The following is a 13405-nucleotide window of genomic DNA, read 5'->3' as shown; positions in this document are numbered from 1 at the left end:
GCCTAATACAGACACTACATACTTCTTTGCTTTCATCAAGAGAAACAGATGCCCTTGATCCTGATAAGTGAACGCCTTTGGCCTTTAGGTTTTTCCATGTGTTGTCAATAACTATCTCAGCAACCCTGTCCACACATTAACATCATCTTCACTTTGCCCTAAATCAACCCTAGTTGCCCCTCTCATGCCATAAGCTAGTCTCTGCTCCCTCCCCATCCTTCCCTCTCAGACACCGACAGGCTTTCCAGTTTTTAAATTGCTTTAATTCCCACTTCTGTTAAGAAATGTGTCTCCTTGTGGGCTCTGTGTTTCAGAAGCATTGGAGACCGTTTAATCTTTGGCTTTGCTCCAAAAACACTCCCATGCCCTTATTTATCATTTTATCTGAAGAGTTGTGATGATGATACCAAATTGGTGGTGGTGTCTAATACCCCTCATATTATCCGTGCTCCAGATCCATCCTTTAGTCCAATCCGTCCTCTTTATGTGGTCATGTGTATGGGAGTGTGCAAGCAATTAGATCTGTCTAACTTCATCATTAAATCTTGTTTTCTGTGGAGCATGTGAAAAATCCCCACATTATTTGTTTATGTTTTGAGTTTTTCATTCATACAAGGGGCGGCAACTTGTGAGTTTCACTGTGTGCCGTTGTGTATCCATCGCTCTCAGTATGTCTGGATGTTGAAACATCAGGGCTGTACACCTCGGGTGAGGCTGGTACCATGGGGAAAGAAATTAGGCTGGCTGACCTCTGGGCCTCTGTTCCCAGGCCCTGGTTCTGGGGGAGGAATCCAGTGTTCCGGCCCAGTTCTCCCACCGTGGGAGCTCAGCGTGGGAGCATGAGGACTGTGGTCGGCCACTAATGTCTCTATTGCTTCCAGATTGCCTACAAATGACTACAAAAGTTTGGCGTTCAAACTCAACACTTTGCTTGCGTTTGCAGTAAAGCAAACATTCAGTCTGGTTGTGCTGCTTCTTGGCTGCTGTGTGCCCTGTGTATGTGCCTCCAACACGCTGACTGCCCTGATAAGATCCAGCCCGGCATTTATTTGTTAGGAAATTCAAATCTAAATTCGAACAGGAAATAAGAATTGTTTTGGCTCACTGTTGCAGACATGTTGAAACAATGTCTTGTCAAGCATATCATTAAAGGGAAGGTTTATTTGAAGTACTTAGCGACCACATCAATGTGCCACAAATATTAGAGAAGCATAATAAATTAGTGAAGCTCTGCTTCAGTCATGTTTTGCCTTGTGGTCAGATGTTTTTGATTAGTTGTGAGCATCTGTTGTGCTTTCAGCAGATAAGGAGCAAAATGCTGTTTAAATACAGTGAGTGGGTTATAAACTTTGAGATGCTCTGTCACCCACATGGAGTTGTGACTCACAAGAAAGCAAGTTATGTTTTCAGAGAAGAATGAACATCTCCGTAGAAGTACTTGATATTAGTATTTTGGTGAAATAGTGCGACTGTTAGCTCTTTGGCACAACACCTTCTTCAGACAGCAGGGGAAAGCAGAGCCCTCACTCCTCGAAACACTAATGAGCCTTTGCCGTCAGAGCCATGTGTGACCTCATGAAAGATTTTTTGTGACCCAACAGACATTTGTTGGTTCAGCTGAGGTGTTTTCCTTTCCAGCATGTTCCTCTTTAGATGTCCTTGCCCCATCCTAAATGGAGAACGGCGTTGCATAAATGATTTTAGGCAACACTTTACTCATGTGTTTCTGGGGGCGAGGGCTCCTGCTAAGCAAGAAAAACAGGAAAACTTCTCTGTGAAGGCCTTGCCTTTGATCTCAAATTGAGATTGGATTAGATTGGATTAACTCCCTGTTGCTGCGCTCTCCCCCTCTTTCTGTCTCTCACCTTTGAGTGCAATAATTTCCTTTGCTTGACACTGGCTCTTGGCCAAAACTGGAAGAAAAAAGGACTAAGTAGATAGCAGCTTCTTTCATGTTTGATTTATTAAGACATAAATGAATGCTGAGCAGTCATTCGTAGGTTTACAGATTTGTGCACAGTTGTCAAGTTTTTGCGTGGACATGCATTTCTAAATAGCATGATTTGAGCTGTAATGGAAAATATATGAACTGGTTGTGTAACAGAGAAGCGATATGTTTGGATTTCTTTCACCTCTGGCCACAAAAGCCTAATTAAAGAGATTACAATGAACCTATAATTACCACAACATCAAGCAATTAATCTAACTTAATTTATCACAAATGGCTGCCCAGACGTCCCTGGACAACATTTCACCCAGTAATATGTTTGCTTTAGCCTGTCAGTTACATAGATTGGTATCGCTAATTTAATCTAACTCTTGTCAAACATGGTGCTGTGAGGCTGCCTGCATTTTGTTTATATTCAATTACTGTCTGACTTCTAATAGAAATTAGGACTGCAGCTGATAATTATTGTTTACTACCAAATAAATCTTTAAGATTTTTTTCCTTTGCATTAGTCATTCTGAAAAATAGGAAAAATAATGAAAAATGCCCATTAAAATTTATTTTAGACAAACATATTTGGTTAATACTCAGAATTTGTTATGAATTAAGATATTGTGTTTGTTGTTTTGCTTGACAAATGACTACATGAGGAATCGGTTTGCTTTGCTTTGAATGATGAATCAAGTAATATTCTCTTCAACAATACAAAGAATTATGCATTAATATGATGTGAGCAAAAGAGTGATGCTGAATGTAGAGTCGCTAAAGTCACCAGATGCTTTGGGCTCAGTGCTGCAGCGTCCAGCCGTGCATGTTTGTGTATACACTCTGGCTATGCCTCCAGGATGAAATGCTACGTGAAAGGTCCTGAGAGGGGGCAGGAGAGAACTATTTGACTGTTTCATGGACACAGTCAGGCCCCTCCTGGAGTTATGGGAACACAGCCAAGTAACAGTCCGGTAGTAGCAGTTTATTGATGCTACTGCGTTACACTTTGCTTTCCATCCAGCTGTGCAGCCAGTTTTGTTGTTTTCTGCGTTTGTGATGCTATTGTCGGTTCAATCCTCTGGTCCTTCCAAAACGTACCTCGACTGAGCAGTAGCAGTTGCTGTATGTTTTTTTTTTTTTTTTCCCCCAGTGCTCTACTGAGGTGATTCCTTTCCGTCTGCTCTCTGGTTTGTTTCAGGGAGATATCCAGCAACTTCTGATTCTGGAAGACCCCGAGGCTGCTGCCAGCTACTGTGAAAACTACATACCAGACTGTGACTTTGCTTTGCCCTACAATAGCCAAGGTCTGGACCCGCAGAAGGCAAGTATTGCCACTGAGAGGAGGCAATGTCTAATGGAAATACTCTTCTACGGTTATTGCACAGTTTATATGACAGAGACATGATTTGTGGGTGTGTATTTTTAATTTATTTATTTAAACACAACAACCTGGAAATTTCGATTAACTTTGTTAAATGTTTCATTGTGTTTTCCATGTTTCTTTAGGTGACGCTCTTCATTTTATAAGATTTAAACAATATGATGAGCTTCTTCTTGCCTCGTCGTCAAATCCCTTTGGCAGCTAAAGCAGGCTTGCAGAAGCCCTTGCTTCACAGCAAACCAGTAAAACGAGCACAAACATACCTATCAAAAGAGCTACTGTATGTGTTCCCATGAGAGATTAAGACAGAATAGGCCATCATTCAAAGTAGAAGTGTCTTCTTTCAAGTGGAGCCAGCAGTGGAACATTTCTAAGGTCAGGTGTTCGTTCAGAAAGAAAACGCACACAGAGCCAGAAGCCTATAATTCAAATATAATATAACAGCGCTTCCTTTCCTCAAGGCATGAATACAAAGTGAATCTATCTTAGATATGAATTACTGTATGTGTCTTTGGAGGTGTGTGAAAGATAGAGATAAGAATGCAGATGTCTGTGGCTGGGTTGCACAGAATACAGTTTTATCTGGACACTTAAATGTGTTCTGTATGTGTCATTTTTTTATGTGTATGCCACATGAAATGGTCATATGTGTGCATACTAGTGCCTGCTAGTGTGTGTCAGCACGCGAGGTCATTGATAAGGCTCCATTAATGGGGGTGTGAGGCTATTTCGTGAGTCATCCAGCTGGCTTTAATAGAACTACAGCTGAGCAATGAGCTGTGATCCAGAACATGTCAACATCTGTCACCCCACTGACCTACTTCCCATCATTCTCCCTTACACACTGACCTTGTTTACAAGTGGATCTAAATCGCTGATGTCTTTCACAGACCTTCAGCATGATTTTTAGGCACAGGCCATTTGTATCACTGCCATGCAATGGACATCCCTTCGGAGAATAACACAATGTGTATTTGCTCACTTGCCAGAGCACACAAAGAATTTGCACTTTTGTAGCAGCAGAGACAAGGCTACCCCTGACCACACATGCAAATACGTCTTCCACTTTGAGCAAGAGGAAGCAGCTCTAGTTGTTTGTTCCTTCTCATTTCGTGCTTGCTTTAGGCTTTTACCAGCTCAGTGGGAGTCACAATGGGTGTCTGACCCTTTACAGGCGTCACAGGACCTGTGTGCATTGCTTCACTTTCCTGAAGCAGGCTATTTCCTTTATTGTATTTTCATTCAAAACAGTGTTTGTTTGTTTTTCTCCATCCTCCCACCTGTGCTCTCATTTTACATTCCACTTTTTCATGAAAGAACTCCCGCCTTGATGTCTTGATGCAAAGTGACCAGCCAGCTGAACCAGTGAAGGACTCCAGAAAGGACAGGAAAGGCAAAAGGAACAAAAAGAAGAGAGACAAGGGCTCTAAAGGCAAACGCAAAGGCAAAGGCAAGGGCAAGAGGGGATCGAGGAAGAAAAAACACGAAGGGGAAGGTCTTGAGCACGGCTTTCTCAGAGTGTCCACAACATTGCCTGAGTATCAGTCGCAAGAACCCTTTCAGCCCACCGAGCTGCCGAAAATGAAGAGCGCCCTCGAAACTGTCCTTCCCACTGAAACTTTCGACAAGACCCTCATGGAGATGCCCACTCATGAACCTGACTTCACAACTGAGGCCCCCACTGTGGTAGCTACGACATTGCCAGTGTCGAAGGTTACAGAGGAGGTAGACAAATTTACCCGTAGATGTCGGCTACCCCAACCCCCTTTCCATCATCTGCAGTTCTAACCACTCACTCCCCTAATACTCCCTAACCATAGAGAGCACCTCTTCCTCCTCTCACCTCTCCAGTTGCTCACCACCACTAACCAGCACCATCCTAATCATCACCTCCTCCACATCCTTGCCAGAGGACATGGAGAACGCATCTTACATGAAAAAATTCATGATTTCGCTATGTGCATTATGGCTGTGTGTGGATTTTTTGGACAACATGCAGCAGAAGATGCATGGTGTGTGTGGCAATTTGAGTAATATATGCGTTTTATTGTAGCCACACTGGTTTAACAGTTCAGTTCAGGTTAATATAAACAGATGCCAGTTAAATTGTCTAAATGATACGACACACGCTGGTATAAATACGCAACAACTGTGTGAATTATTTTAAATCCAGACAGTTTACGTCTCCCTCGTTTTTTTGTTTGTCTCCCTCATGCTTATTATTCGCTCATTTGCCAAGTAAACTAATTTTTCATCCTCACACTGTTTGTGTAGCAGTCTCTGCCATGCTGCTACATGAATCCGATGTAGTCCATCAGCTAATTACTCCAGCACTGTCACTAACTGCACACCTGTCAGTCTGTATCCCGGTTAACCAACGTAAAATCCACCTGTTTTGCTAACATTTATATTTCACATCACAAAGTGTGCTTTTACTCGGAGGCACTGTGTGGCACGAATAAATGCTCAGTGCCCCCTGGTTCATCTTCGCTATGACTCACTTAAAACGGAGTGTTGGCCTGCAGGGGGACACGCCAGTGAAGGAGCCAGTGGTAGACGAGTATGGAGATGACCTTTACAAAGACCTATATGATGACTTCCCAGTTTCCACAGTCACAGTGGGACCGAATGTTACTGAATATGAGGTAGGGTAAATGCAAGAAATATCTTCACCCGAGAACAGAAACACTTCGAGACTATTTTGGCACACCTGCCACTAATGGATTTTCCATTCCTGTTACAGTTTCTTGAATATGAAGATGTCAAGAATGCCACAGAGTCAGAGTATGAGGAGTATGAAATGTACGAGGACTTTGACTTTGCGGAGCGTGAAAGAGCGCAGACGTGGGACGGACAGGTAAATCTCAAAGTGAACTTGTACATCAAGTGACTGTTCGCGTTTTCAATTGCCTGTGTCAAGTGATTTCTGACAATTCCACATCTCTTCATCTGTTTCTCCACCTCAGGGTACCCTCAGAGCAGAGAAAGGCCAGAAGGGAGAGCAGGCGATTATTGAACCGGTGAGCTGCTGAAGGCATTTAATGGAGAAGAGGAGCTTTAGTTACGAGCATAGGAAGGACTTGATAGTCTGTGAATATACACTGACAGTCAATAGAAACTTTGAGACCATATTTTTCAACATAATTTTTATTTTGAAGCCGGAAACTGGATTTTCTTCATATGAATCATTTGTTTAGCATATTGGCATACAGAAACAAAAATCTAAAGTTTCAAGAATGATTTCAAAATAAAGAATTTCACAAAAGAAAACGGCACCTGCCAAACACAGTCACAACAGTCAATACCAAGTATGGCCTCCATTTGCTTCGATGCAGGCAGCAATCCGTCTGCGCATGCTTTGGACCAGGCTTCTGATTGTGGGTTGGGAACAGCCCATACGCCTGGCTACATCACTGTAGCTCAATCCGGCCTCCACCATACCCAGTGCCTGGAGACGTTGTTCATGTGATAGACGCGGCATGATGCTGTTCACTGGACTAACAATGGTGGCCTTTTTTGGGCCTTTATATAGGCCTTCAAAACCCATTCTCAAATTGTGCAGATACTCACTGAGTATTGCTTGGTGTGTATTTGGTTCACTTCTGCAAAGTGACCAACCCATGTGCAATGAATCATGACAAAATGACAACTCATTATCTCAACTACCAGGGCACTAGATCATCAGTACACAATGAACATCAGTATACAATGAATAATTACAACTCCCCTACAAGTAGAATTCTGCGTACATTTCTACCTCAAAGTTTCTATTGACTGTCAGTATACATTACAATCTGTCTGTGCTTGCTTCTAGGGTACATTAGTGGAAGGCTCCCCAGGCTTACCAGGGCCAGAGGTAAGCTAGTTTTGTCTGAAATGAGCAGATGTGATGCTAAATGTTGGGAATCTAAATCCAACAGTTGTGTTTTTGATTAGAGTTGATTTATACTCCTTTGGTTGGTATTTTTCTTTGCATTTACTAAAACACTATGAGGTGGCCACTGCATCATTACAGAAAACATAGAGAAGAAGGCTACATTAAGAAACTAAATGGGGATTATTTTTATCGAGCATGCAGAGGATTAGAATGTGATTATAATTTCATTAAAGTTACACCACAGTAATGTTCTTTAATGCTTGTTTGAGGACTGTAAATGTGTCCTCCCCAGGGACTACCAGGCCCAGCTGGACCAACAGGACCTCCAGGACCCAGGGGAGATCCCGGTGATGTGGTGAGTGCGGTTTAGGACCTGGTCTCACCGGCTGAATTTTGAGTGGGTTGATTTAACCTCAGTTTGAGCCCTTCACCTGAGGGACACAACTGTGGATCGGAATATGACATTAAACTGAAACATGGATCACAGTGTCCTAGTTTGTTGGACGGAAACTGCCGGACTTCAGGGATGGATGTTGACTCACACATGTGTGACCTGATTTTCTTATTTTGTGTGCGTGTGCGATTGCTCAATTAAATGTTTTTGTCCATGATTCATCACACTGAAATGCATGCCAACACACACACACACACACACACACACACACACACACACACACACACACACACACACACACACACGCTGATGGACGCTCTATCATTTCCTAGTAGTTGATGGGTTTTATAATTTTGCTTAGCAAGTATGATTACAGAGATTTATTAACATATAGATCCCCAAGGCTTCCAAGCTTGTCACATTCAGTAACTGTATACTTTCCCTTTCATTAATTATAGTTTACATTAAGCACACTTAATAAATATGCAAACCTGCTGTATCTCCTAATATGATATTAAAAAGTGATGCAACAACGGCGAGTGAATATTGAAGATAGGATAAACATTTCATTAGCAATTTCATTAAAAGACATTTAAATAATTGTTCATTTCTCCTGAAGATGAAATAATCAGTAAAAGATTTTATCTGTTATATGTAGCAATATCATAGGGTAATTTCCGTTTGTACAGAGACAAAATATTTACAGGGTTTGTTCAACCGTTTAGCATAAATGTACCACAGAGCATACAAAATATACCTCTTCACCATTTATTTATCAAAGATATGTCTGATTTAAATGCAGAAACAGCCTTCAAATCCTCCTGATTCCCAAAACACAGGTATTGTAAATTTTACATGTAAAAGTGAAGAGAGCAAATGTTGGCATCATTAACGCTGCAATGTGAGACTCTGTAACTCTAGTCTGTTTAGCACTGTTTGAAACATAAATTAGCTCATGTTTATGATGTGCTGTTATACCTATGGGTACACCTTGTCCACATATGCTTCACTAATCATCACTGATTAGAGTGAGCATATTCAGGATGTATATCTATATCCCAAAATGCTGACCATAGAAGTAGTGTAGTTAAACATTTTTCTGCGGACATTTCACTTTTGTCGGTATGTTCATGGATGTGTCAGTATTTTTTTGACAAAAGGTGGTCCCAAGAACCTTCCCATTGACTCATAAAAATATTTGTAACTCTGAAATCTTTGACTCAATGCTACATTAAATGACTTATTATTAAGATGTGTATTTACAGTGTATAAATAGAAGATAAGGGAGTGTGTGTGTGCGTGGCATGTTGTATAAATGAGGCAAAGGTTGCTTTCACAAAGATTAGATAGTGAGGTTTTCCTCCCCATTTAGCCTCCAGGTCTTGCCTTTTCTTTCTCACACGCTGCACACACACACCCACACACTGCACACCTAGTCATGCTTCCATGGCTTCAGAGGACATTACATTAACTTACATTTCTGCTACAACTCACGTAATTTTAATTTGGGTTTTCAACAATGTACCTGCCTCAAAACGTAATAATTTACATGATTGTTTTTGTCTTCAATGGTGCATGAAACCCCAGAACCTGCACAAACCCACACACATTCACTAAAAGGATGGTAGCCAATGCTTAGTCCTTTTCCTGTTCACCGTTTTCAGGGTCCCCCAGGACGTCCCGGTCTTCCTGGAGCTGATGGGATTCCAGGTCCTCCAGGAACCCTCCTGATGCTACCAGTAAGAGTTTAAACCACAATGAAACATGCACACGCAAACACACTTTTTTAGTCCCACTGTGGTGCAGTGGCATGACCACAAGGGGGAGCTGTGTGATTGAACTTCATTTACATTTGGGGAATCCTGCAATGGGGACTGACTCCTCCTTTTCATTGCCACCAGTTCCAGTATGGAGGTGATTCCCAAAAGGGGCCAGTGGTGTCTCCCCAGCAGGCTCAAGCACAGGCTATCCTGCAGCAGGCCCAGGTACACTGCACAGAAACCCATCGTGATATATTATAACATCAGTGGTGATAAGTGTCATTTAAGGCTGTATGAGAATCACTTCATTACATATTAAAAGTCAAAGGGTACCTTGTTCAGCTTACATAAACCACACAGTTGCATTTTTCTTTCAGCTGTCACTCAAGGGCCCTCCAGGTCCAATGGGACTGACAGGACGACCAGGCCCACTGGTAAGGCGCTTCTGTGACCTTGACCAAATTTACATCATACCTCACGGGCTCCTCCACCCCCTAACCTCAACCTTGTCTTCTGTCTGACCAAGCTCAAGCTCCACTCTCTCTTCTCCGAACCTCTCATGAATACTCAGTATAGATTGCTTATGAAATCTGTTTTCATGAAGGAAAACTGTAAAAAGACACATCCTTGGTATTTTTTTTGTTTGGTACATCACAACATGCAGAATGCCATTTTGTTTTCCTTTTTTATAGGGTGTTTCAGGTCCTTCAGGGCTCAAAGGAGACCATGGAGACAGCGGTCCTCCTGTAAGACCTAACATCATTTCCACCTCACTACTTGCTTCTATCGCGCCAAGCTTTTCTTTTGTCATAATATTGATTTCCTGTTGTCTGCTTGCCTACCTTTTTGCACCCTTTTCCATTTGTCTTGCTCACTTCATTTCTCATGTAGGGACCACGTGGGTTGCCAGGTCCTCCTGGAATAAATGGAAAGCTAGGCAAGAGGGTGAGATACCTTGAGTATTGCAGATTTCCATGCTGAAAACCTTTCTATTAGCATTTCGTGTTAAAAGCACACTGTGCCTGATGTACTGTGAAGCAGAACCCATGTTAACTAGATTGCATATCTCGTAGGGGCGTGCAGGAGTGGACGGGGGTCGTGGAGCTCCAGGTGAAACGGGTTCTAAGGTAGGATCTGTCTGCACTGCAATACCGATATTCTCATCTAAGTGAGCTGCAGAACTCACTGTCTTTTGCGATTCTGCATAAATTGCTTTAATACCAGTTTAGGTTGGTATTAGTGTGAATGCTACACTGACAGCTGTTAGACCACATTATTGTTGTTGGTGTTAACTTTCCTTAAATTCAGTTTCCATTAAGACAACAACAACAGACACATTTAGGCAGCAAGGACTCATACAATAACAAACTATCTCCACTTGCAAGTGTAAGCCTTTAGGTATCAAACAGCCCCCAGTTTATTATAGGTTATTGACAATGAGGCAACTCAATACAGAACAGCTGCAGGAAGAGCTTAGTAAATAAATCAGTCTCCCCTGATGCGGAGTCTGACAGAACAACAGAGTCTTTATCAGTCAAAGCAGCATTTTAGCAGACCTACAGCTAATCTGAAAGCTCCCTCTCCCAGAAACACACTCGGAGCAGATGGGAGGCTCTGCCAGGGGAGACTTTCAGTACAATTCTGCTAATGTTTACACATTACCGTATGTGTGTGTGTTTCAGGGTTTAATGCACTTGCTTCTCTATTACTTCTCAGGGTGACAGGGGCTTTGACGGCCTGCCAGGTCTTCCAGGAAACAAGGGACACAGAGTGAGTTAGATTTGGTAACTTGACATCGTCTGCAATTATTCAGTCATTCTGACACTAACGTGCTAACATGACATGCATGAATACCTTACACACAAAATAGCAGATGTTTATTTGCGTATTATGATTATGAAGATTTTTGTGATTTCTGTGATGACAGTGTAAAAGCCTCTGCTTGCTGCTGCTCTTATATTAACAGAACAGTCCTAAGTATCTTGAGCCTTGTGGATAATGCTTTTATCTTGTAGGGAGACCGAGGAAAGCCTGGTCCTCATGGGCCTGTTGGAGAGCCAGGAGAAAAGGTGAGTGCACAATTTGCAAAATTTACTTGGGAAAAAAAGAAAAAAACAATACACCGAAAACCCTTCCTGGAACAGCGTTTTGTTTTTCCCAAATTTACCATTATGCAAGATTAAAAGTGAAATCGTTTCCAGATAAACCATTTAGATAGTAAAGCACCACCGATCTAAGCAGGATTTACTGAAATGTAGTCATAAACTCTTACATTTTTAATTATGCTATGAAGGCTGGAGTTCCTTCAGTATCAAGGTTTGTAACAGACATGAAAGCCAGCCAACGCATCTCTGACACAGAATTGAAAATTTGAAGGATAGAAGCTCTGTCAGGGTAATAATAATCAATGCAGGCGGGTGAATGAAGTTTGAGAGGGCGGTCTACTAGTCTTTGCTCGAAGATAGTTGAGCTTTATCTGTCAGGCAGTGAATTTCTTTAATGAGCTATTTTCACAGATTGTCTGTGGGGATATAAATGTATCCACGCCTGAGGTTGAAGCAGAGAGGTGCTTGAGATGTATTTGTTTAATCTGTTTCCTTCTTATTTATCTTAGGGATCTGATGGACCTGTGGGGCCGAGAGGGCAACCAGGGGAACCTGTGAGTATCTACATCTGGAAGGACATGATGTCTATTCATAATGCACAAATGAACACATTAGCATTAAAGCACACTTCTATGTGAAAAAGTTATTTATTGTTCCCCTACATGAAAAACAAACCATGTATTTATCAGCTCTTTGCTTTGGGCTCTCAAAAATCCACTGACAACAAATCTTGTTTTCTCGGTACACTGATATTGATTTCCACAACAAAACCTGAAGCAATTCTAGGTGATTACTGGATTTAAGTTCTAGCTGTAGTTTGAGAGAATCCTACAACAGAACTTATGTATGTATATGTATATGAGCATATATATATATATATATATATATATATATATATATCTGCTCATATTGCTCATTCAGAACTACAGGAGAAACAATGAGCCATGGTTCAAGGTACCAATGGAAAAAAAACAAAGATGGTCACTCCTTGTTAATGTAATGCTGCCACAGTGTTCACATTATCATTAAGAGCGAAAAGGTCACTGGAGAACGGCATCTTGAATACAATGGCATAGTGCTGCAGTGTATTCCAATTCTGTCATAGAGATGGCAGTGCTACTTATGCTTATGGCAGCTCTTCATTGTTATTTTATTTCTCGTTAGCTTAATTTAATTTTATTTATATTCACTCTTGGGCCGGGAGAAATGACATTTCTTTCTTGAAGGTAACCAAGAGCGTAATAAAATGACAAGACAGGATTCTTAAATCTTGGGATTCTGTCTGGAAAGCAATTTTTGATGACTGAGAATCCACAAAGACTATACCATCACCATCGAAGAAGCTGTCATTTCTGTGGATCTTCAGTGAACACTGGTTAATTGGTTATGACTCGTCCTCTTATCTTTCTCCCAGTAGGTGAGGTTAAGACTCAGCAGGGTTCTGTCCGTCTGAATGGATGACCCAGTGCAGGAAGAAACACAGTTGCCATAAGACATTTTAGGAAAATTGTGTTAATTGACAAAGGTGCAGGAAGGGAGAGGAGCTAGTGATGTTGATTAGACAGAGTAAGTGATGGGAAAAGTCAGACAGCGAGAGACAAACACAAGATAGAAATGTGGTTGGTGGTGAATGAGATAAGAGAGATGGAGTGAGGAAAAAGGAAAGAGAGAGTCGGAGAGGGAAGAGATAAAATCCTGGCCTGAATGATTATATTTCCATATCAATCACTTCCCAGGAGATCACAGATGTGGCTTTGGAACAGGTGGCTTGGCCAGCCTACAAAGAGGGAGGCTGACAAAAACAGAGCACACAAATACACTCATGGAAACAGGCTAGCGCAGTCTCTGCAGCTAGCACTTACAAAACAGATGCATGCACACACACACTAAAATATATTATCTGTCTCCCTGTTTTTCACTCGCTCTCTCTCCTTAGTTCTGATTTGTGATTT

At 41.7% G+C, this 13405-nt stretch overlaps 1 protein-coding gene across 2 annotated transcripts in view; it reads left to right on the top strand.

Moving 5' to 3' along the window:
• Positions 1–13405, top strand: part of col5a3a (collagen, type V, alpha 3a) — a 45949-nt gene that overhangs the window by 12842 nt on the left and 19702 nt on the right. For both annotated transcript variants that reach the window (XR_007938781.1, XM_051941373.1), the window contains exons 5-20: positions 3135–3257; positions 4635–5042; positions 5843–5962; positions 6061–6174; positions 6284–6337; positions 7132–7173; positions 7487–7549; positions 9253–9327; positions 9490–9573; positions 9726–9782; positions 10041–10094; positions 10240–10293; positions 10422–10475; positions 11065–11118; positions 11364–11417; positions 11963–12007. Coding sequence is in view for 1 of the 2 variants with exons in the window: in XM_051941373.1 (XP_051797333.1) it covers positions 3135–3257; positions 4635–5042; positions 5843–5962; positions 6061–6174; positions 6284–6337; positions 7132–7173; positions 7487–7549; positions 9253–9327; positions 9490–9573; positions 9726–9782; positions 10041–10094; positions 10240–10293; positions 10422–10475; positions 11065–11118; positions 11364–11417; positions 11963–12007 (1455 nt within the window). In the remaining variant the exon portion in view is untranslated. The remainder of the gene's footprint in view (positions 1–3134; positions 3258–4634; positions 5043–5842; positions 5963–6060; positions 6175–6283; positions 6338–7131; positions 7174–7486; positions 7550–9252; positions 9328–9489; positions 9574–9725; positions 9783–10040; positions 10095–10239; positions 10294–10421; positions 10476–11064; positions 11119–11363; positions 11418–11962; positions 12008–13405) is intronic.

The sequence above is a fragment of the Acanthochromis polyacanthus genome, chromosome 21 (assembly GCF_021347895.1).
Source record: "Acanthochromis polyacanthus isolate Apoly-LR-REF ecotype Palm Island chromosome 21, KAUST_Apoly_ChrSc, whole genome shotgun sequence".
Lineage (NCBI taxonomy): Eukaryota > Metazoa > Chordata > Actinopteri > Pomacentridae > Acanthochromis > Acanthochromis polyacanthus.
Note: the sequence above shows the minus strand (reverse complement) of the source record. Positions and strands in the feature narration are given on the sequence as shown.